We start from the raw sequence: 25,425 nt of genomic DNA, 5'->3' as shown, positions 1-25,425 counted from the left end.
ATTCTTGTAAATATGGTGCAGCCCAGCGTTTCTGAAGTGGAGGATTGTGTTGTTAAGCCTAGGAGGCTAATGACACTCTCCGCCAATTCTGTTGTATTTTATATTGAAAGAATTTGCAAGAAAACTAAAAGAGTTAATGGGAAGGTTGGTGCTGCATCTCCGTGACTAACTTTTCAATGGTTGGTTTTATTTCACAGTACGAGGCTCCTGCTCTTGCCAGGGCCAGACTGTAAATCCAAAGCAGCCCTGGCAAATGATTTCAGACCAGTCCCCATACAGTGCACACCAAGTGAAGTGAGTGAGCCTGACCACTACAAAGGGGGCTTTGGGAGGCTCCCCCCCCAAAACATTTAGCAAACAATGGTGCAATCTACAACACACGGATCATTATATATTGAATTGTATTAGCTTTTAAAGAATAGTAAATGAAGTCCTGACTATGCACCAGAATACGACAATCTTTCTGGGGGGTCTTCAATGATTCCCCCACTATCACCCTCCAACAGTGCTTCTCATCTCCCCATAGCCCCTCTGTCACCTGTATTTAATTTTTTATAGCATCTCTCATACCATTGTAGGATGTCGGAGCACTTTACATCACACACATATAGAGACAGTGAATCATACGTGTAAATCAGTGTATAGAAAATGTTACATAAGGCAAAGGGGACTACAAGGTGTAGAATTCACATGTCATTTGTACTGGTAGGCATTTTTAAAGAGTGCTTGGTCTGGAGAAGCACAAACTCAGGATTCAGAACATAACACAGTGGTTAGCATTGACTTTAACAATAAAAATGTATTTCCACCCAAATAAACCTTTTAAGCAGCATCAGGACAATGAAAAACTGGGAAAAAAAATAAGTCACTAACTTGTACCATACAGTTTGCAAGCAGCTGTTTGACAGTTTATAGGTCACTGTGCTAGATTACGATTGTCACTTATGAACTGCACAGTAACAAAAGAATCTCTGACAAAAGCAGTAACCCACTGACCTATGCATATAAAATACTGTTTTTTAAAATGCATGGCACACGTCTTTGCAGTAGGCATATTAACCCTCTGTGCTACATTAGATAAGTCAAAGCTGCCACTGGAGAAAACTCGCATCTCTCTCCAGCAGGGACATTAATCACTGGTGTTATAACGCTTTTATTCTTCTTTGAAAACTGCTAATTAAACAAGATACTTTGCAGTGCTTTCAAAACTGCTGCCTGTGGACCCCCTAGGAATGTGTCAGGGACCCCTGGGGGTCCGCGGACCACAGTTTGGGAAACACTGGTATAGTGAATACCAGACCCCTAATCGTTCTGTTGCAAATACGGACGAGTTTGCGTCAAGATTATGATATTAAAATGCATATAATTTTGATTCTAGACACTTCTTCATTGGATACGAGATATTAGACTCCGGTTACAAGGTAATGCCTATCCGTTTTAAACAATCTTGTCTTGTCCACCATATTGGGTAGTCCTATAAATTTATAATATCCCTTTACAGATTATAATCACTACAGCCAATCACTTGTGGATGACGTAATTGCGATACTGTTGGACCCAGTGAGTAATTGCTTCATATTTTCCTTCCTCTAATACACACTATACTAAACATGATACTATATTAGAATTCACTTGCATGCATAGATCCTTGCATGCGTGCACACTATATCGAACTGGTTATGAACATCATAACAATCGACAAAACTTAGGAATATTTACGATAAGCAAGAAGCATGAATCACTCTATCACGACTGAATCACCATTCCGTTAGGAAATTTAAGTCACAAAACTAAGGTGATGGGAACTGTGCCCTGATAGGGAATTACTCCTCCTGATTACTTTATATATTTATATTGTAGACATATGCGCCCTGATGAAGACTGCTGTGATTGTAAACAGCTATAGACAAAACTTGTGTTTGCATATGGGCGACAACGAAAATACCATAATAAAGAACATCTGAAACCACGACCTAAGCCTACTTTCTGTGTGCCTGGAGAAAATTGCTTCATAACTTGTGGACTCTGGGACTTTTGGGAGGGACGACTGGCTTCCTCTCCTCCTGGAGCACCAGATGAACTTTGATTTGTATTGAACATTACATTTTGATAATTTGGCCATGTCTGAACTGGGGTGGCGGAGTGAGCTAAAGAATGATGATGGATTAAACCCAGATCAGTTGACTGGGGGTGAGTGCTTGCAATGTTCAACACTCCGTCCATCATCCCCTTTGGTTTTGCTTTGTTCGCCCTAAGTTGGCAGGATATGCCCAGACGTGGGTCCCTTGCTCACTTTGCCACTGGATTCAAGATAGCCTGGCTGATGAGGGTTATGAACCCGAAACCGGTCCGAGGATGCTTGTTTCCAGTCCAGGGAAGACCTGGCTTGGCAGTTCAGGCTGGACTGTTCCCATGAGGCACAGGGTCAGACTGATTTGCATATGGCCTGTCTGAACTGGGGTGGCGGAGTGAGCTAAAGAATGATAATGGATTAAACCCATATCAGTTGACTGGGGGTGAGTTCTTGCAATGTTCAACACTCCGTCCATCATCCCTTTTGGTTTTGCTTTGTTCGTCCTAAGTTGGCAGGGTATGCCCAGACGTGGGTCCCTTGCTCACTTTGCCACTGGATTCAAGATAGCCTGGCTGATGAGGGTTATGAACCCGAAACCGGTCCCAGGACGGTTGTTTCCGGTCCAGGGAAGACCTGGCTTGGCAGTTCGGGCTGGACTGTTCCCATGAGGCACAGGGTCAGACTGATTTGCAAATGGCCATGTCTGAACTGGGGTGGCTGAGTGAGCTAAAGAATGATGATGGATTAAACCCAGTTCAGTTGACTGGGGGTGAGTGCTTGCAATGTTCAACACGCCGTCCATCATCCCCTTTGGTTTTGCTTTGTTCGCCCTAAGTTGGCAGGGTAAGCCCAGACGTTGGTCCCTTGCTCACTTTGCCACTGGATTCAAGCTAGCCTGACTAATGAGGGTTATGAACCCGAAACCGGTCCCAGGATGCTTGTTTCCGGTCCAGGAAAGACCTAGCTTGGCAGTTCGGGCTGGACTGTTCCCATGAGGCACAGGGTCATACTGATTTGCATATGGCCATGTCTGAACTGGGGTGGCGGAGTGAGCTAAAGAATGATGATGGATTAAACGCAGATCAGTTAACTGGGGGAGAGTGCTTGCAATGTTCAACACTCCGTCCATCATCCCCTTTGGTTTTGCTTTGTTCGTCCTAAGTTGGCAGGGTATGCCCAGACGTGGGTCCCTTGCTCACTTTGCCACTGGATTCAAGATAGCCTGGCTGATGAGGGTTATGAACCTGCAACCGGTCCCAGGATGCTTGTTTCTGGTCCAGGGAAGACCTGGCTTGGCAGTTCGGGCTGGACTGTTCCCATGAGGCACAGGGTTAGACTGATTTGCATATGGCCATGTCTGAACTGGGGTGGCAGAGTGGGCTAAAGAACGGTGATGGATTAAACCCAGATCAGTTGACTGGGGGTGAGTGCTTGCAATGTTCAACACTCCGTCCATCATCCCCTTTGGTTTTGCTAAAGAGTAGAGTGCGCCTGGTAGAACCAGCCAGTTTCCTTTGTTTGAATCACTGTCTCTGCCTCAATTCAGGAAGGACCTCAAGACCTGGCTCTTCAACTGAACCTCAGCACCTTCGACAGACCAGCAGCTCCTCCACCCTCCCCCCCCCCCCCCCCCCAGCACCCTGAGACCCTTACGGTAGTAGTGAGTAGTCGCGCTTTGCAAACCACCTGATTGACTGAAGTGCACCAATGCATGAGGCACTAGGAACACGACGGGAAATAACCATGTCCACAACAAAACATAATTATCAGCAACTGGCTGCCTCAGGACTGAATGAAAGGACCAACTGCCTGAAGTCAAAAGGGTTATGGATTTATAATCTTCCTTTGTTGTAGCTCGAATAAAGTATTCCTGGAACATTTACCCTTTCTAAGGCGACACTAATGTGTTCAACTAAATTAGTGGCAGAACAAGAAATGATTCCCTCTTGCAGAATGCGCTGAGGGCCCCCTGAGTTTCCCACATCTCAGATGTATTCACTGGCCTTGTGATGAATGGGGGCCCTGGAAAGGTTAATATGTTGAAAAACGAGAGGAGAAAACTGGTAATTGTATTACTAAAATTTGGGGTTAGACAACGCAAGTGGGGATAATTCGAGTGCATTGAATGTTGTTGTCACCACGCAGCATATTCCTTGATAAAATCAGTTCCAGCAGATTTAGGGTGGCGGGAATGCTATAATCGCTGTTCTGTGATAATGTATTATTAACAATCTAATGCCATTGTTTAAAGATTGTGCCTTGCACTTTCCTTTGAGGATCTAAGTTTTTGTCACAACATTCTTAATTCTTCTTGCAAAATTGTATAAAGTCTGTTTATCCCCCCCAAACAAAATCAGTGCCAGCAGACAATGTAATCAGATTTACTAGCATGCACTGTGAAATAATCTCAGGCCCCGTCTTCGGTTACAGACAGCTGCTGCTCTAACTGATCCAGGAACTGGATAATAAATCCCAGTTAGTCAGCTTTAGGGAGGGCTGTGCTTGTTTTGGAAGGTAGTAGTACATTTTGCATTTTTCAAGGTCTCCATAGAGAACTCTTCTGCTCGGTGTATTTGAAATGAGCTGTTGGAATTTAATGTGGTCTGCTTGGCAGCTGCGACCCCTGCTGTGACATCTATCTGTCGGTTTAGCCAAGAAACATAATTTTACCTAGCTGGCACTGGGGTCAGGGACATCTTAAGGATTTTGGGGGCCCTGGGCCAATCATATTTTGGGGGCCCCTGTTGGGAACAGTTTTGGATTTATGGTCCAATTTCATCTCTTTCATGCCCTCTTTGGCAATGTCACTGACAGTGCACAGGCACATTGTTCCAAATTCTGAATGTGTTTACATCTAATATTTAGGAATAGTGACCTGTTTTTAATAATGTAACACAGCTGCAGCTCACTAATATTTTTGCAAATAATATCAGCGACCCCCTCCCATTTCTTCTATGAGGGATCCTGTTTTGTTCTAAAAGAAACATTTTATGAATGTTGCTCGAAACACCAACACAACATTTCTCTGCAAAATGTCTGGAATAGAGTCCCACGTATTACACACATTGAAAATAAATTAAAGGAAATGGTATTTAAAATAATTTGTTGAAGAGTTAGTCAAAGTGATTAGGGCAAGACTCTCTGCAGAACAGAGCTGGCTCTTTCAGTGGCCCCCTGAAAGGCTGGGGCCCTGGGCCAGAGCCCACTTTGCCCATGCCTTAAAACGTCACTGACTGGGGTGCGAGAAAGGCAAGCCTTGGGGTTCGAAGGTCTGGGCAAGGGGGCGTGGCACCAGGTAGTCAACACGCCCCAACATTAGCGCTTATATAGCTCCTTACCTGGGCCCTTAAGAGCTGCTTAAATGCAACAATAACTGAAATCTCGGGACGTCAAATGACTGAAATCACAGAAACAGGCGTAGATATTTTTATTTATTTATTTTCAGGGAGGAAATCCGCCCTCGCTCCGTCTTGCGCACATGCAGGGATTCAGGGGGGAGGGAAGTGGGCTTCCCCTGAACAAGCCGCCACTTATAGGGCTCTAAGAGGTCTAGCCGTGGATGTAAGGCGGGGCGGTGGAGGAGCCTGTGCCTACGAAGGAGCGGGCGTGAAGGGGGGTGGGAGTTCGGCGGCGGTTGGGGGATGCTGAGGATCCGTGCACGCGCAGCAGCGGTTGTGTTTAGATGCCTCAGCATCAGGGACGTTGGGCACGTGCCGCGCTGCCATGCCAGCCCCAAACGCTCTGTGATCCCTCGGCCCAGGGCATGACAGCCTCCTCCACGAGGGGTGCAGGACAGGCCCGGGACCCAATCTGGACCCTCTGGTCAGAGCTGTGAAGCACAGTGGAAGGGCGCACACCACCTCCCTTTGTCTTAATAAAAAATCATCTCCAGGAGCACACAAAGCCTTTGAGGCGGCTCCCTGCTCTCGCACATCTGGTTTCATTTATTTCCATGTGGCTGCCCGTGCCTCAGATACCTGCGCTCCGCCCGTCTCAAAGGCCCCCGCACCCCCGTAATGAGGCAGCCGTTGACCGGTGAAGCCCCTGCGTGCGTCTCCCGCAGACGGCGGCCGGGCGCAGCCCACGCCCGGGGCAGTGAGGGGTCTGCTGAGCGAGCCGCGACACAGGCATTCGTCCTCCACGGCCCCGGAGGCGGCTCTCTACCCCGTGTTTCGTGCACACCCCCATCCAATCCCGCTTCCTGTACTGTCTGAGGGAGGAGGCTGCCCCTCGAGCAGCCCAGGAGCGGGCAGAGCCCGCGGAAGCCGGAGAGGGCAGGCGAGGATCCGCTAACGGACGCGCGCTGTCCCCGCGGCCGAGAGAGGGCGCACCCCCTGGATCGGCAGCATCCGCCGCTCTGAGGGGATACTGCCTCCCTGCCGGGAAGGCACGACACATCCTGGGGAGGAGGAGGGGCGCGGCGTACCCCGAGGAGAGGGTCCTCGCACCCTCCCCCACAGCGCACTGGATGGACGTGTAGCTGCTTCCCGTGCCCAGCGCCCAGCCCCGGCTGTTCCTTCGCTCCCCGGTCGCCTACAGCAGGACAGCGCGGAAAATGGAGAGCGAGGTCTTCGCCCCGGTGCTGGAGCAGTTCATGCGCAGCCCGCTGGTGACCTGGGTGAGGCCGGGTTCTGGGGAAGCATGTTTTGGGGTGCGCTTTATGACTCGCGCAGTACATTATAGGGAATGTGGTGTCACGTGGGGGGTTGTGGGTGATATATTTGGGTACACGATTCTGTATTGGAATGGCAGAGTATGTTTTTGATTGCAGTGACATTTTCGTGCCCGCCTGATTCCGGACTAGAATGCCTTCTTCCAATGGAGTATATTGTGGGCAACATCCCGTTCGTTAAAACGAGGTTAATCTCAGACTCCCTGTCAATTGAAGTGGGTGCATGTTGGGTTTGATCTCATTCATTGTGGAGTATTTTAGTGTATGTCACCGTGTTGTGTACATTTTAGGACATGACATGTTTAAGTGAGTCATATTTTAGTGTGCCCCGGTGCCCTGTGGTATATTGTGGGAGCATGCCGGTGGAATACATTGAGTTTCCTTCATTGTGGAATATGTGTTAATGCTTCACTGGGCAGCATGTTTGATGCAATTCACGCTACAGTGGGGTATGTTTTGGGGACAGGCTGTTTTCAGTGCCATATATTATGGAGTCTACTCATTAAATGGGTTATGTTTTGATGGGGCGTATGTCATCACACCTGGTGCATTCATAGGCATTTGTCAGTACAATGTGCAGTAAAGAGATATATGCCTATTTGAGTGGATTGTCTGCTTGAGGTTCCTCGTCGGTTACAGTTTGTGGTTTGTTACGTCACAGTGGACTTGTTTTTGGGCATGTTTCATTACCATGTTATGTTTTGTTCCAATTCACGTTTGCTGCATTCCTCCTAGTGGGGTACATTTTAAGGCATTTCTCATCATAGCAGGGGCATTCATTTAATCACAGGGGATATTCGATTGCATTTCTCGTTATATTTTTGTGAAATTTCTCATCACATCGATATATATTCGAAGGCACATACAATCACAGTGGTAAATCAGTAAATATCTCATGCATATATCTATATGCCTCTGGTAAGGGTATATATATCGCGAGCATGCTTACTCACATCGCGAGGTTGTCATATTGTAACAATGTTGTGTGTATGCATTTTTCTGGATTGTTTATATTTTGGGTTGTGGTTCATATATTGGGATGTACTTGGATTAAATTGGATATATTTCAGCGAATGTTTTGCTTTCGACTGTAGGCAGGAAGAATATCTTTGGCGTGCTTCCAGTGTCAGAATACATCTTGGAGTATGTTCAGTCACAGCGGGGTTGTGTTTTGAGCCATGTTTGGATACAATGGATTTTATTTAATTTCTTCCAGCGGGCGCGGTAGATGGAATCCTTTCCAGGCGCTTGCAGGCGTCTCATTGTGGGTCACTTGTGTACAAGTGGGGTTTATTTTGGGACATGTTTAATCACGCTGGTATTAATTTGGACTGATCTCTGAACATAATGGCTTTTGTGTTGAAGTCCTTGTGTCCTTAATGGAATTATATTTTATGCGTGTGGTTTGAAGAGGCCAGATTACGCGTGGAGCACTCAAAGGTGACATATTGTCAGTCCGTTTTCGCAAGTTGGTCATGGGTATTTAGATCATGGCTACGTTTTAGGATATATTTTCTTACTTGAGTTATAGACAAGGAGAATGTATACTGAGTGAACATTCCTAGCACTGCCGTCATATTTGTGGGTAGGGACTAAGTCACAAGGGGTCATAGTTGGAGGTACACTTGTTCATAGCTGGCTTCTATTTTTGACATCTTTGGTCATAGCTCGATTATCTTAGAGGACATTTATGGCCACAGAGCGTTCATATTTTGGGGCATCAGTGTGGTGTTATATCGGGGGCTTGTCCCCGTACATGTATACTCTGTTTGAGTTCAGTGCATGGTGGCAGATGTGAGTTTAAAGGGCACTGCTATTGATATAGTGCAGCAGGTGCAGTGGCACCAGGGCCCGGAGGTCTGTAGTGCCCATTTCACTTTATTGAAAGCTGCTGTTACTACCAAACCGGGGGGGGGGGGAGAAGGGGCGTGGGGGGGGGGTCCATTTTCCTTGCTTGTCGCCCTTGCTACGCGGCTGTCCAACTTTGCCATTTGGTGACGGTGGGTTTTCTTTCTGTTGTCCTACAGGTGAAGACCCTGGGGGCCCTGCCCCGTGGTAGACAAACACTTCTCGACGAGTACGTGGCCCTTGTGGATGGCATCTTCCTGAGCGAGGTGATGCTGGAGATGTAAGTGCACCTCTTGTCTTTGGGAGTTGTGGGTTTGGAGGGCACAGCACCGGTGCTTTCATTGCCCTTGCCAGGGGTGGGGGCTGTCCGCATTACCACAGGACTGGGGCCGCCTGCTCTCGGTCAGCGTGGGTCAAGGTCGTCTGGACACCCCCTGGAAACACCGTCACACCTGCCAACAAGTGCCGAGGAGGAGGGGCGCCGTCCTGCCCTGCCATTGGCATGGTCGGAGGGCGAGGGAGGGCCCGTAGGAAGGAAACACTAGGGACATTGTAACATTTCTGGCTGGAAAGAGAGGTTCTCCTTCCAAGGAGCGGAGAGGCGGCGGCACCGCTTTCTTAGTGGCAGGCGGGAGGGACGGGTGGCATTTGGATATGAGGGCAATATGTGGAAAAGTACACCAGGACTCTGAAACGAGGGATATTTTGGGATACAGCAATATGCACGTTCTAGCTCCCTATTAAGTCATAAGGAAGCATTGAACTACACCGAAGTGGGCTGTTTTTCTCTGAGAATGGTCTCTTTGGTCATTGCACACCTATCGGTATCAAACGAAGGTCTGTTCCGTGCGAACAGTGGTGGCTGTCCGTGCCCTGGAATCCAAGAGCCCACACCGCATGCTGTGAACACGTGTCTCATAAACGCGCCTTTGTTCTGCTGCCTTAAGCCGCACAGTGTCCCTGTAACAGGTCTGCCTGCTGAGAGGGACCGCCGTGCCTCCCGCGGCACACACACGTCGCCCTTCACCGGGCACCCACTGCTGGGGATGGGGAGAGCCCCTCATTAGCGCTTAACGCCGTGTTGATTGCATTCAGCGTCTGTCACACCCGGTGACATCAGGAGTCAGGGCCTGGTGGAAGTGAACTTCAGACACGTCTGTATTGTTGTATGTGCTGTTCACACTAATCCATGAAAGTGAGGGAGGGACACAGACGACATTCACTCATAAGCTCGCATGTTCAGTGTGTGTTGCAGGTCTTTAAGGAGAATGGAAAAAGTGAGGCTTCCAATAGGGGCATGATTTATGTAATCAAGGGTGTGGCTTCAACAGGTAAACATAAGTTTTTGTGATTACCATAGTGTGCCCCGAAAACAGTATTTTGGTGCCACTCTCAGCTTACTACTATTCTATTTCGTCCAGAAATATAACACAACAACTGACATGCACCTAAAACCAGGGCCACTGGAATTATGCTGCGGGTGATGACCAAATTATACGTCATGGGTAACTAAATTATGCAGCAGGAAAAGGCAATTTATGCGTTCCAATTAGTGTTAGCTGTAGTACCTCATTATTTTAGATTTTTTTTTACACAATCTGGGCAAAGATTTCACCTCATTAGTACCACTTTTGTTTTGTATTGTAATTGCATTTAAATAGCGCTTACTACACCTGATGAGGCGTCTAAACGCATCTTCAGCAAGTAGCACGCTACCCCAGGACCCATAAAGGATTAGTGGTGAATTAGTATAGTGAAATATGAAATTAATTTGAGTGGTGGCTATGTTAGTCAGTTATTTGGATTGAGAAGGATAGTGGAGGGATAAAAGAGGGAAAAAGGTTTGCATTTATATAGTGCTTGCTACCCCGGACAGGGTGTTGAAGCGCTTTTTCGGTGAGTAGCACGCTACTGCGGAACCCATAAAGGATTAGTGGTGAATTAGTATAATGAAATATGAAAGTAATTTGACTGGTGGATATGTTAAGCAGTTATTTGGATTGAAAAGGATAATGGAGGGATAGAAGAGGGAAAAAGGTTTGCATTTATAGCGCTTGCTACCCCTGGCTTTGATACTCAAACACAGAAAGACGCAAAAGTGAGGTGACCAGTCAACCTTTGCTAAGGGCCTTCCAGTGTACGACAACACATGTCACTGTGCTTTAAGTAACTTTTGATCCATTTGAGCTGGAAACTATTCTTTTGTTGAAATATGAAGACTGTGCAGCAGATGGCGGATTATGTGGTAAATGCAGGAAATCCATAATTATGTAGAAAACGCAGCAGCCACAAAATTGCATAAAACCAGTAGTCCTGCCTAAAACCAGCCAGGACTATTGGCTTTGCCAATGGTTGTTAGCTGTCTAAGATAAATGGTAACACCAATGATTTTGCTGTTAATAATTAATACTGGAAATGTTTTAGTTCGGAAATTATGACACCACAAATTAACCATTGCTGAGGCTTGTGGAGTGAGTGGTGGTCTTCAAAGTGTCTCTATCACTCATGTTATGTTCGCTCTATGTTAGAAATGCGAAACTCAACAAACACCAATGGTAAACAGGTCTAGACTTGAGCGCACTACTAAATATTCGGGCAAAGTTAACAATCACTAAAATTGGGTAGTGCTTCAAAGGGTGGAGAGGTTGGTTACCAAACAACCCCACAAATACCCACTCAGTGGGCACAACCTGAACTAAAAAACAATTCCTCCCTGAGCACTAAAATAGTAAACAATATATGTAAGTAATTTAATTCCTTTGTAGGTCCATATATTTCCATTGTAGGTACAGCAGTGTTTAGTTGAAGTATTCCCGGTTCAAAGGAAATCCTTCTTCAAATTATAATTCATCATATGTCCAGAACAATTGTAAATACAGCCGTGTTTAATTGCAGTTCAAAGCAAGTCCTTATTCAAATTAGTTCATCACATATTCAGAAGGTCACCAAATCCAACAGAATTCTTCTTTCATTGAAATTATATACAGTTCCAAAGTACAGCCATATACTCCAAAAGCGCAGCCAACAAGTGTTTCGTCATGCACTTCTTAGTGCATCATGACTTCATCAGGGCTTCCATATGAATACTCGTATTTGCTCCTTTGACATTTAATCCAACAAATAAAAGTTCACCAACACTCTAAAAGTTATCCCAAAACACTTCCTGTACCGATAGTAAATTCTCTCAAAACTCCCTTGGTATGTCGATAACTTTAAGTTATAACTTCGTTTCTTAATTCAATATTCATCAAGTCTCACAATCCGTTAAGTCTTCCGGTACTCACGAGTACGTGATCAACTACTGACGTATCCGTACCCGTACGCGAGTTGAAATAGATACTGCTGTGGGGGCAACACGCCATATATATCCCTCGCAAATACGCGCTGAAAGGCTTCGCTTTAACACTGGAGGAGATAGCAAACAAGGAGAAGTTTGTTACGAGCTGGTTGTTTGAAAGACTGTTAATACCGAAATTGTATTATGGAAATAAGAAGCACCATACTTGGATTATGATTTTATGGTGACAATTATGAATAAAGGATTACTTATATTGTATAAGCTGAAGCATTATATCGGACTTCAGCAACAAAGCACGGTGGCAGCAGAGGTTAAAGTCCAAGGTCCTTGCAGGCACTGGGCAGGAACTGCGGTGGCAGGCAATGTTAAAATCAAAGATTCTTGTCTGCACAAACTGCTTTCACTTACTACTACATTTGCCTTTATGTAATAGTCAATGAAAGCGGCTCAGTGCATGCAAGGCCCTTTGATTTTAACATCGGCTGCTAATGTGCTTTATTATATCTTCTTTCAATTTTAAAGTGCGGTGGCAGCCGATGTTGAAATCAAAGCGCTTTACATGTACTGACCCGATCCTCCCAAAGCAGGCCCTTCACCTCTCTGTCCCATCACTCCCAGTCTCACTGTCTCCCACACTCTTCCTTTGTGCATAGGCAGCTCTGCTTGTCTGACACAGAGCTGTGTTTTGCTGCACCACAGCTACGCAAATCAAATTGATTTGTTAAGTACTTCTACTGGTATGCATTTATTAGAGGCACATTACAATTTTAGTGGCTGAGATGATGTAATTTCTTTTTGAGTGGGATTTTTCTAAGCAAGGCTCATTAGTTCTTTTACCCATGCAGTTTGATCCCATTGATGTTATGTCTTTATTTAGCATGGTTCTTGAGGTGTTACTCAGAAGAATGTTGAATGAAGGACTCCATTATACTGATTTAGAAACTCATGGCCTATGTAGGAGGAAAGCAGGCTGGTGAGTGCAATAGACAACTGGAGTGTGTGAGCGTGCACGAGGTGTGATCAGATTTGGCATTTGTTTTTAAGGAACAAATTCATGCTCACTTGTCAGAGCATTTTCAGTATTTCATGATGTGTAGGAGTTTGAATTAATTTGATCTGTATATTAGATTAGTTAATGTATAAGTACGCTTTATATCTTTTATTTCAATGATATGTAAGGTTACACAAGGGGCCTTCTGCTTCAATAATGACATTTTCAATTAAAGCAAATAGGAGCTATAATGCAGCCCTCTTTATGCATAGTCACAGAAATGTCTGGGAAATATCAGCTTTCCCCACGGTCTGGGCGGGAGATGAGAGCCCATTTGAAATACCATGAGAATAAGACGTTCTACCAGTGTGCTATTTATTTTTCTCGTCATTTTCAGAAAGTTATGTTTATATGAAAATAATCCAACTATCATTTTTTGCATGTGTTCGTATTGTTGTAGGCGAGTCCTACTCAACAGAAGTGTGATAAGGCTGGACTAGATGAATGTATTGTATTCCTTTTTTAATGGATTACAAAGGGTCGTTCCTGGCTAGAACCTGTTATTGATCGGACTATGGAGTTTTCTGTTTATTGAGGTATACACTGAGGGACATTGTCCTATGTTTCATGCTACTATATAATTACTGGAAGTCGAAGAGGACTGTGCAGCGAGTGCAAGGCTTAGCAGACAGTCTGTTGCTGAACATTGCAGAACTATGCATTTTCTGAAAATGGACTTTGCAGAGTTAAAGCATGTGTTATAGAACTGAGTGAAGTGCTTTATAATGAAAGCAAGGCTGCCACCTTTCCAAATATCGGACATTTGTTGTTCCAATAGTCTGCAAAGGCCCGAACATGAATGAAAATCATATGTATTCATTTGTAACATAACCTTTCTCCCTATGTTTAACTTTTTTTGATAATGAAGAAAGGGGAAGCCTTGTATTGCAGCAGTTTAAGAGCGCTTACTAATTGTGGCACTGAAGCACTTACCCACATGTCTACCAAGCTATGGCATGTGTAGGGTGGGTGGTTCGAAGTGTTTTCTTTGGTTTTTGATCCTATGTTGGAAGTGCTTCCTTGTCTTGCCTGATAAACACCAAGGTGCAGTTATCGTTATCATGTTATGGGACGCATTTCATAGCAGTGTGGCGAATGAGGTGTGAGACAGATATACAGTTTACTATGTAATGATTTTCAGTCTGCTGACAGCTTTGAACAGCTCTATAGTTGTATTTTGTTCATACCACAGTATGGGCCATAAAGAAATTAGGCTTAAAGACAATTAAGCAGGGCGTGGGAGGTGTCTCAGAAAGATGCGTGAGTTTCACTGATCGGAAGTAGCTCTCGCTACAGAAAAGGTTGGAGACCCCTGCTGTAGCCTGACTCCAGAGCTCTTAATATTGGCCCATTATAAACACCATTTATCAAGGTCGGGGTAGTTCCTCCTAAGCCAAGTGGTCACGAAGAGTTGAACGAGATGGCTATTATACTGCCGTCTGATCTACCCGCCTCCATACAGCCGTATGGAGGTGGGTAGGCCAGACGGCAGTGTCTGTATCACCTAACAAGTGTCCCTCAATGTTCCCGGGACCCTCCATTTCGCCTAAGGAGCATTACTCTGCCTCTCTCGAGGTAGAATTGTTGGGCGGCACCCATCTAGGGGTACACCGGTAAACACTGAGAGGCCATCCTTTATTAGAAAGGAGACCTGTAACCCCAGAGAGGGGCATAAACATACTTTCTCTTGGCCCTGACGAAGGGCTGCCCGATCCTTGGGCTCTCAAGGCACTAAAGATGTTGACCACATTTGACTAGTAGCTATCCTGGTACTTGATGACCACATGATAGCACCACTGTTTTTACTTAGTCCAGGTACCCTTTTCCTATAAAAAGTGTCTTAGAATACCAGAGCCTGTTTTAGTCACCATTCACTCACCACACTTATTCAATTCCATCACTTGCACTCATCCATATGGCATTCTCAGATCAAAAGATCTCCGATAAAGAAGCCCCCAGGCCCGTCAGGCATTGCAGCGCCGGCCTGACAAGGAGCGCCCAGTGATGAAGCATGACACCCTAATAGGTGTGTTAGGGCACTAAGATCTGATTTTCAGATCTTTCAGCGACACGTATAATAGCCATCTGGTTCAACTCTTCGTGGCCACTTAGCTTAGGAGGAACTATCCGACCTTGATAAATAGTGAGCCATTTCCTGGGAGGAGCTAGGGTCTAGGACCTCATTTAAATATCTCGCTCTTCCTTCCCTCTTTAGATTTAGAGACCATTATAAACACCTGCAGTTGACTCAGTTCAATGTATGCACTATAAAGCATTAATTATGCTACATGAAAAAAGATACAGGAATACAACATCCTAGAAGTAGTAAACACCCTTAGGGAATGCAAGATTAAGTAAAATATGTGAAATATAAACTGGAACTAAACCAATGGTGACATGGATTACCTTAACATGTTTTACATTAATTACCCAGAAATCGATCAGTGTTTTTACCTGTAAGTCAGGAACATAAATATAGGCCCAATAGGTATCCATATCAATTTCTGTTTTTAACTACTACTGTCTCTGAGACCCCAAAGGGCCCATTTAAAGCCCTGGAGGTCTGTGTCCTGGGTGTGATAGGCTGGTTGTTGAATTGTTCACAGAGTCAAATATTTAAGTTCAGGATTGAACAGCTACCTTTTGAGTCGACTGTATGCTATGATTGTACAAGTGTTATTCCTTTTATGTAGGTAGTTGTTAATTGGGTGTAATACATAGTTTCAGAGCTGGGCAGCTTTTGGGGTGACCCAGCGTTGTGACACTGCAGTGGATATCACCTCTTTGAGTGTCATTCTTCATTGAGTTCAGGGTTCAGACTCCGGCTGGTCAGCTTGTGGGTTGACTCAATGCTGTTATAAGAAGGCATGATTTAGCAGCCTGTTTGTTAACTGCACTTGTGGCCTTTGACGTACATGTGCAAGAGGAACACCGATCTCTGGTGTAAACGCAAACAAATTATTGATGTAGTTCACACTCGTATGTATGTGGTGCTTCTGTAGCGTGCACCTCGCTGAAAGACTAGACAGCACTATGGGTTCCAAGTGTGATAGATGGGGGATTTGGATTGTGGACTGTTATTGCATCATGATGTAGTGTTCTTTACAGCGGTGAATCTTCATCTCTTTCCTATATTGATACAATGTACAGCGGTTGGGTGGGATTTCTTTTCACAGGTACCCTTCATGTATCTAACCTCTGAGATTTAATCAATCAATTTGAACACATACACATGAATGTACACAAGAACCTCTCAGTGTAAATGAAAAGAATCTGTAATTGTATATTCCAATGACACAATTTAAAATGGATAATGGTGCAGATGACACAGTGCTAAAAAAGTTGTTAGTATATGAATTTTACAGACAGACACACAGGTAAATCATGGGTTGTCAAATGATAAACGGCAAAAGAAGTGAAACTTAGTTTTTTTGAACTCTGTTTTGAAATATTCAAACAACAACACAAGATATATTGTTAACGTTTTCATCAGATAGTGTCATTTGGCCAAAAGGGAGCAGCACAGACCACAGACCAGCTTGTTGGTGTGAAAAAGGCCGCTTTATTGGAAACAGGTGCACCTTACACAAAAAACCCTTGGCCTGTGCCGTACAAAACGAAACCTCACTAAGGGCCATATGTAGGAAGCCCAATACCGGTCGGTAACGGCCGATTTTCGGTAAAAATCACGTTACCGACTGGTATTCAGGCTTTTGGTATGTAGGGGGGACATTTCAGGATTCGGTAATTTACCGAATCGGTAAAATTACCGATTCGGTAATTTTACCGATTCGGTAAATACCGAATCCTGAAAAGAGATGTAGGGGGAGTGTGTGGGTGTAGTGTGGATTCGTTATTTACCACCAACTAAAAGTTGGTGGTAAATGACGAATGTCTTAGAAAAAACATTATTTGGCCCTTAGAAGTGTGCAATGTGGCAGACATACATGCCCTTAGGGCATGTATGTGTGCCACATGTGCACACATGCAGGAATCAGGGGTGCAACAGGGTGTCACTGTGACACCCTGCCACCCTTGATTGTGCTCCCCCCATTACCGAATCGGTATTTACCGATTCGGTAATGGTAACTGGCTTCCCATTGATTCCTATGGGCCTCCTGGCCCATAGGAATCAATGGGAAGCCAGTTACCATTACCGAATCAGTAAATACCAATTCTTAATTACCGACCAATACCGAATCGGTAATTTTTACCGACTAATTACCTACATAGCATTTACCACTTCATAAATACCGAATCGGTAAAATTCGGTATTTATGAAGTGGTAAATGTTAGGCTACCTACATAAGGCCCTAAATATTGTCCTCCTACTTTACCCCCCAGCCCTCCCCTAAACATGTTCCCCCCTGCAACAATTATAAAACTACTTGCAATTTCCTAACCTTTCTCCCCCTACCTAACCAGGTAAACTTCCTATGCTCTTTTATAACTGTAACTATACCTCATTATACCCCAACTGACCTAGGAAAAACGCCACTCGGAAAGTCGACACCGACGGCTTTCCGTCCCCCCATTAGGACTGCTGACGCTTCGGGTATCTGCACACACCTACCGCCCTATCCAAAGCCTCCTTCAGCTGCACTATATACAATTCCATGCCACAGCGGGACAGATGCACCCCGTCTTCCCTGAAAAAATACAATGCTGCATAGCACAGCTCCGGATGTTCCATCCGCCCAAACCCTTCCCTGTCCTAAAGAACTCTCATGTCCCTGTTAATCTTCCTCCGCGCCCTATCTATGGCCGCTGGCCGTTCAGCCCCTCTCCAACATCTCCTAGGTATAAACTCAGACCATACGACATGACAACCAGACCACTGCAGCTGGATCTCCAGCAAATCCCGCTTCATTTGTTTCAGTAACGCCAAGCCCTTGCATTGCACCAGATTGTTTTCTCCTAAATGAATGACCAAGACATCCGGGCAAATTCCCCCCCTAACTACCTTACTCAGTGCTGGAAATAACTCATGCCACCTCATGCCCCCCTTTCCTTGCCAATAACAACAAAAAAGCCTAGGATCCAATTCTAGATTTAAACTCCTGGTCTTGTCCCATTCATATCGCTCCGCTCGTTTCACGAAAGAGTGTCCTAAGATGAGGATGGACAATCCTGCCACGGCCGGTTCGCCACCACACCTAAAAAGACACATATGTGAGACAAGCGACAGCAAATCAAGCCTCCTCCTCCCCGAAGCCCCGCATCCTAATTTATGTCTTATAACAGTCCGATTTCCAGCGCCCCAGTCGCATCAGATCCTCCCTCCCCCACCCCTTCTTCGCCGCATCTGTTGCCGCGTCTATCCGAAAGGAGTGCGTCCCAAACAGTCTGGGGTTCTCACCCATAGCGTGAATGGCGTGCCGCAGAACCCAAAGTAGTTGCGCCGCTGACACCCCGCCACCCTCAGCCCGGCAAAAGACCTCCCCCACCTCATCACTCGCCCTGGATGCCAACATCTCACCCCACACGGCGGGGCACACCACCCGATCCGCCACGGGTCCCATGACCACCCACTTCCCCACTCCCCGTTGATCAGTCTTCGAGCGCCGCAAGAGAACCGCCACCTCCCTGGGCCGCAACTCCACCTCCCCCCACCGTACCCTCTGCTTCCCTCTTGCTCCCAGGAGCTCCGACACCCGAAAAGGCCATAAATACATCCACAACATTAGCGTGGAAAACAGAATAGCTTCCTCTCGGCTGCGGCAAATCTCCGGCATGAGCCATATCAAACCGACGAGAATACCCGCCATTACGGGACGGCGCTGCGAGGCATTGGCGCCTCGTTCCCTCGCCCAGACTTCCAATAAACGTGCACCCAGTTCACCCGCTGACGGCGCATAGCCCCGCCACAATTTCCCCATGAATGCTATGGCTGACAGCTTGCCCGCGATCATCACTTTGGAAATTCCCTTGTCCATTATTGCCAAAATGAAGTGCACCACTTGCTCACCCCTCACCCAATGACTGTCGTGCCGCATCGCCCCACTGCCCAAAAAATCTCACCAAGCCTGCTCGTAGGCCCTCCAAGTTGAAACAGCCACTGACCTCTTACCAGTTGAACGACCCTTTCTCTCCTACTGACCACATCCCTGTCTGCACCGGTGTCTTGTTTTCTTCCGCCTCCGTGGCTAGCCCATGGAACCTCTGCCATTGTGAAAGAGACAAAGCATCCGCAATGTCATTGTCCACCCCCGGCACATGCCGGGCTTGAAACAAAATGCCATGTTCCAAACATGTAATAGTAGAAGGCCAACAAGGGATTTTGTTCTAGCGAGATTCAGTTCTATTATACAGTACAAAGTAATCTTTACGTGAGTTCTAGATAGAAACTCAACCAAACGTTATTCAATTGAATTCAGTCAATGATATATAGCAACACACACGGGGTATTTTTTAAAGTGAAAAAAATCACTGGTTTTTTATGTAGAAACAATTCATAAAAAGGAGTACAGAAAACAGGTAAATGTATAATGTAACATGAAGGGAAAAACAACTTAATATTATCCACAAATCATGACATTACAAATATCCAATCCAAAAAAGTAAACAGAGATCTATCTCATATTTGGAGAACAATCAACTGTGCAGGTATGCTGTGGAGATGGAAAATACAGTCGACGTTTCGGTCTGTTGGGGCGTCAATCGGTCAGACCATCTTCAGGACAGTTGAGCAATACAGACTTAAAGAAAAACTGCACTCAAGAGGGTATCCAAACAAACTGCTTAAGAAATCTCTTAAGAGAGCCTGGTACAATGACCGCAATGCCTTGCTTGAAGTCAAACAAAAGACACCGGACCCAATGTTAGTTTGTGTAACCACGTTTGGGACTGCCACAAACAAAATATAGAAAATTGTAAAAAAACACTGGACACTTTTGTCATCCTTACCTGAGCTGTCAGACCAACCACTCTTTTCGTTTAAAAGAGGGCCCAATATCAAAGATCGACTAGTCCACACGTACATCACACCGCAACAACATCTTGTCGATGGTATGCAACAAATAATACCTCTAGTGGGACACCATAAATGTGGTAACTGTGCAGCATGTCCTAGTACCATGAAATTGAAATCTTTTGATCTCAATGGATCTTCTGTAGTACTCAAATCTTTCTCCAACTGTAACACCAGGAACGTGGTTTATTGCATCCAATGCCCATGTGGTTTAAACTACATAGGAAAGACAACCCAGATGGCTAAAACACGCATCCTACAACATCAATCTAGAATTAGATGTAAAGTCGAGAATGCCCCACTTGTGGAGCATTACACACGATTTCGACATACGGAGAAAGAGATGTTGTGGTTGATCATTGAAGTGGTAAAACCCACCATCAGACAGGCTAATGTTGATCGCATATTGACGATCAAAGAGAATCAATGGATTTGTAATAGTGATAATATCAAAAAGGGTCTAAACACGGCAACTGAGTGGCATACCTTGGCATGTCTCACTTAGATCTTCCTTTATAAAGTTTCCACTCCGTTATTCATGATTCTTTTTCTGTAAAAACCGAAAATCTAACTGAACCTGATTTATGTTTTTATGTATAGATGAGGTGTTTAACAGTCCAGTGTCTAGTAACTCTATACAATATGGCACATTTCTTTGAATATAAGACAACATTGTTATTAACTACCTTGGACAATTATCCGGAAAATGCCTGTATTTGTTGCAATATTTTGTATTCTTTTGTCTATATATTGTTCATCTATGTATAATTATTTAGACTTTTCCCTGAAAATTTGTTGACCTGTCATAAGATGTCTAATTTGTAACATCTCAAATGCTCAATTTATCACACAGTATTATTTATTAGGTCAGTATTGTGATTGTTAGTAGAATTGACTTGTTTTGTTGATAATGTGTACCTTGTTATTCTTTCTCACTAACGAGTTCTGTTGTTCTGCACTTTGATCTAAAGCGATCATTACAACTCTTAACAGCATGCACTTGATGATCTAAACATCCTGAGTGACACTTATGCAATACCCCAAATCGTGACATTAGTCATCTTTCTAAGATGTCCGCCGTTTTCGGCGCTTCTCTTAAGTCACTCCAAGGTGTAGATTTACCTTTTCAAAATGTCCGCCTCTTTTCGGCAATCACTATACTTAACGTTCCACATGTCGTCAACACTCTGACCATCAACGATCATGTGAGTAACCGATCATGTGAGTCATTGTAGTTGCCACAGTCGACGAGGACATTAATTCCCGGCAATGTGTAGAAATTTGCCACTGATACATTCATCTGTACACAAAAAAACACATTATAAGATGTCCGCCACATTTACAGTAGTTTTTGCCTTGCCCGGTTCGTATTTTAATCTTGAACAGCTGTGGCCACCGAAACACCTTTAAATACACGCCGTTGAACTCTGCATATTGCTCGAGTTCCTATCGACGGATGGTACTTTGACTCCCCACGGTTTCGAGAAGCTAAAATCGTAAGTAATAGATCTTAGCGTATCACCTCGTAGTGTTAAGTCTAGCCGCGGTGTTGTACAAATAGCTGTGGGCGCCCTGTTTTTTAGCAGGTTGTCTGTATTTACAAATACGTTAGTTTTTAAATAGACTGCCTTCCCTCGTAAGCACCTCTTTAAATGTGGGTGGTTCTATACAGTTAATGCCTTGTTAGCGGGCGTTTTTTCACAAACCTGCCAGTCTCTAGTTTTGAAATAGACTTAAGCCCTTTGCTAAGTACACCCCTTAATATAAATGGTTCAATGCACATCCTTTGACCTTATAAGATAATTATTTTTTAAACCACAGCGTACCTAACTTTCATCTTCCAGATCTCCTTGAGTGAAGAAATCTGTCAACGAAGGACCAACTGGCCTTCTTTGTTATACAAGATCAGAACAGTCCGTATTCTGAATTCCATTGTTGCCCATCCTGCTACGGGCACTCGCATGGTATACACCCACCTAACTAAGACCGGGTATGCTATATAAATTGATAGAAAAATACATTAACACGCGTTTTATTTAAAGGCTCACCGTGACCATTGTTTTTCGCTTTATAGATGAATTACATTCTATCTCCAATGAGGAAGTGATTACTCCTCTAATTCGTACAACAAGTTATGAGTAAGCGCAATATCTTTCTGTTAGTCTCATTTGAGCGCACACCAATATTAACGTATTCCTTCACCCCTTTCCACTGAATTACACAGTAATGCAACAACGCTGTTCTTCTTTGGTTTAAGGTGTTTCTTTCACAATGTCTTTTAGACAAGATTGTTTTCTCACACACGGGCTATCCCTTTACTTTCTCTATCAACTATGAAGAGAATTTTATGTTTTTTCTTTGTAATTAATTGATACCATATTTATGCAGGAGTCTTTTTGTATTGCTCAACTGTCCTGAAGATGGTCTGACCGATTGACGCCCCAACAGACCGAAACGTCGACTGTATTTTCCATCTCCACAGCATACCTGCACAGTTGATTGTTCTCCAAATATGAGATAGATCTCTGTTTACTTTTTTGGATTGGATATTTGTAATGTCATGATTTGTGGATAATATTAAGTTGTTTTTCCCTTCATGTTACATTATACATTTACCTGTTTTCTGTACTCCTTTTTATGAATTGTTTCTACATAAAAAACCAGTGATTTTTTTCACTTTAAAAAATACCCCGTGTGTGTTGCTATATATCATTGACTGAATTCAATTGAATAACGTTTGGTTGAGTTTCTATCTAGAACTCACGTAAAGATTACTTTGTACTGTATAATAGAACTGAATCTCGCTAGAACAAAATCCCTTGTTGGCCTTCTACTATTACATTATACTTACCCAAGCCCTCAAGGGTATATTGGGTGCTACCCCTGAATTCAAATGTTCCAAACATTGCAGCACAAATACCCTCAACAACTTGAGCACCTGTGGGTCCCTGGCCGACTGCCTATTCACGACATGTACCACCGACATGTTATCCACCTTGAAGATCACCTTTTTGTGTGCCAGGTTCCCTGCCCACACTGTCACTGCCACCACTAGGGGAAACAGTTCCAAAAATGCAATGCTCCTCCCCCCGTTCTGCCACTGTGGGGGCCAAACCTCAGTGCTCCACTTCCTCTGCCAATACAGTCCAAAACCACCTACCCCCGCAGCGTCCGAGGGTATGGTAGCGTCCCATTCCCACTCCTCCGGGCGGGCCATGGGGATACCAATAAATCGCTCCAAGAATGCCCGCCACATGCGCAGACCTCCTTCGTACCCGCCGACAGGCGCAGATGATGGTGCGGTAGTGTCAAACCGGACAGTGACACGCTCAGACGTCTGCAGAAGATGCGCCCTGCTCGCACCACCCAGCATGCAAAGTTCAAGTGCCCTAAGAGAACCTGCACCTCACGTACAGTCACCTTCTGCTTGGCCAACATGGTGTCAATCAACAGCAGCATGTGCATCTTTTGTCTCCCGGCAAACGGGCCTCCATGGCTACTGAGTCTAACTCTATGCCCAGAAATGACAGCACCGTGCTGGGACCTTGTGTCTTCTCTGGTGCCAGGGGCACACCCAGGTAGCCCATGAGCTCTGTAAAACTGTCCAGCTGCTGTCCGCCGAACCGGGCAGTCCCACCAGGAAAAAGTCATCCAGGTAGTGCGTCACCGTCTCTTTGCCTGTGTGCCACGAAAACACACACTGCAAGAAGATGCTGAACCGCTCAAACAAAGCGCAGAGATGGAACACCCCATGGGCAATGCTTTGTTCAAGAAGATGGACCCCTCGAACTGAATCCCCAATAGTTGGAAATCCTCCGGGTGTACCGGGAGCAGCCGAAAAGCTGACTTGATGTCGCATTTTGCCATGAGGGCACCCATCCCCACCGTCACGACCAACCGCCGTGCCACGTCCAAGGAGGAGAAAGAAACCGACGACAGCTCGTCCGCTATGTAATCATTGACCGACGTCCCCTCCGGCCATGACAGATGCTGAATCAGCGAATACTGTCCGGGCTCCTTCTTCGGCACCACTCCGATAGGGGAGATAATCAGGTCCCGAATAGCGGTCTCTTGAAAAGGCCCCGCCATCCGCCCCTCCCGGACCTCCTTTCCCAGTTTCTCCCATACCACCGCCCCGTGTGTGTTGGCAGATTAAACATTTGCGGCCCATCTGGTAGCTTTTGGACCCTCGTACCCCGGCCGGAAACCCTCCCGAAACCCCTGCCGTAGCAGTCCCGTGTCTTCGGTCCGTGGATAAGACATCAAGAAGGTTTCCAGCCGGTCCTGCTTAACTGGCATATGAGCCTTTCCCCATATTCCCCTGTCTTCCCCTACCTCCCCTACCCCCCGATTGCTGCCCCGCCGGAGCGGACTGCTGACCCTGACCGCCGCCTCCCGTCCCCCAGCATTGCACCACTGGGTGTTGCCCCGCACATTTGGAGGACTCATGCCGGAATTGCAATATTGTCTCGCACAGTCGCCCTTATTGAAATCCCAACACGCGCCCACTGTAGTTCCAACTGTGTTTTCTCCTTCCCCACCCCCCCACGGGGGGGGTTTGGAAAGGGACGGAGCGCGAGCGGAAGGCCACTGGCCGTGTATGTCGTTTTGCCGAACTTCGCCCCTCCCATGGTCTGCTGGTTGAGGTCCGAATCAATTTCCCCCCATTTCACCTCCGGGTCCCAGGTCATATGTGCCCAGAACTCCTTGTCATAGTGCGACCAAGCGTATCCCCCGTACGTGACCTGCACCCGCCGGATCACGTCCATGTATTTGAAAAGCACGATGGACGTGTCAGGGTACTTGTCGCAGAACCCCGCCGACCAATTCTCAATGTTCATGGGCACTCTCGGCCTCCTGGCCAACTCCAGCTCTTCCTCCTTGGACCTTTCTTTTGCCGTCAGCTTGCGATGCAGGAGCTTTAAAATATCCACATACTTGCCCTTCCATATCTTCTCCTTGGTGGCCAACGACAAGTGTGCCCCCAACGGTTTCGTGATGCCCATATACGGCAGCTTGCGCACCGGGACATCATGGCTCTCTTTCCCCCCCTTGCCCTCCTTGGGCACCCCTACATCGTCCTTTCCCACGAGGCCCTGCTCGTGCCTGGCTCCGCCTCCTCCAGCCCCACCCCTGTATCCCGTACGTATGATCCTTTACACAAATTCACCCTCCCAATCTCCCCCCACTCATCCGTGCCGACTGAGACCTTGGCCTGTGGTGGCCTACCCGCCCCACTCTCCGTTCTGTGCCGTGCCTTACCTGGCGTCAAGGTCGGCATCCGCATCCCGCCGCCTAACCAGTCATGCAGGTGGAGCCGTCACTATCCGCCTGGGGTCCCTGTCGCGCCTCTCTCTGTAAGAAACTTAGCACAGCGTTACTTAGAGCCCCCGTCCTGACCCTCCCTCTGCCCCCTCTCCACAATTTCCCCGTCCTCCACACTCTCTTCATCGTAATCCAACTGGGCCGGGCTGTCCTCATCGGACTCCAGCCCTGCCAATCCTATGTGCTC

The 25,425-nt window shown here is 45.9% G+C and overlaps 1 protein-coding gene across 1 annotated transcript in view; it reads left to right on the top strand.

The window, feature by feature from the left end:
- The first annotated feature begins 5,565 nt into the window (after nucleotides 1–5,565).
- Nucleotides 5,566–25,425, top strand: part of CCDC88A (coiled-coil and HOOK domain protein 88A) — an 888,939-nt gene continuing 869,079 nt past the window's right edge. Inside the window, exons 1-2 of the mRNA XM_085612608.1 lie at nucleotides 5,566–6,692; nucleotides 8,774–8,874. Coding sequence (XP_085468734.1) covers nucleotides 6,630–6,692; nucleotides 8,774–8,874 — 164 coding nt within the window. The 5' untranslated portion in view covers nucleotides 5,566–6,629. The remainder of the gene's footprint in view (nucleotides 6,693–8,773; nucleotides 8,875–25,425) is intronic.

This window comes from Triturus cristatus, chromosome 6 (genome assembly GCF_964204655.1).
Source record: "Triturus cristatus chromosome 6, aTriCri1.1, whole genome shotgun sequence".
In the NCBI taxonomy this organism is placed as follows: domain Eukaryota; kingdom Metazoa; phylum Chordata; class Amphibia; order Caudata; family Salamandridae; genus Triturus; species Triturus cristatus.
The sequence above is the reverse complement of the archived record's forward strand: the minus strand, read 5'-3'. Positions and strand labels throughout refer to the sequence as shown.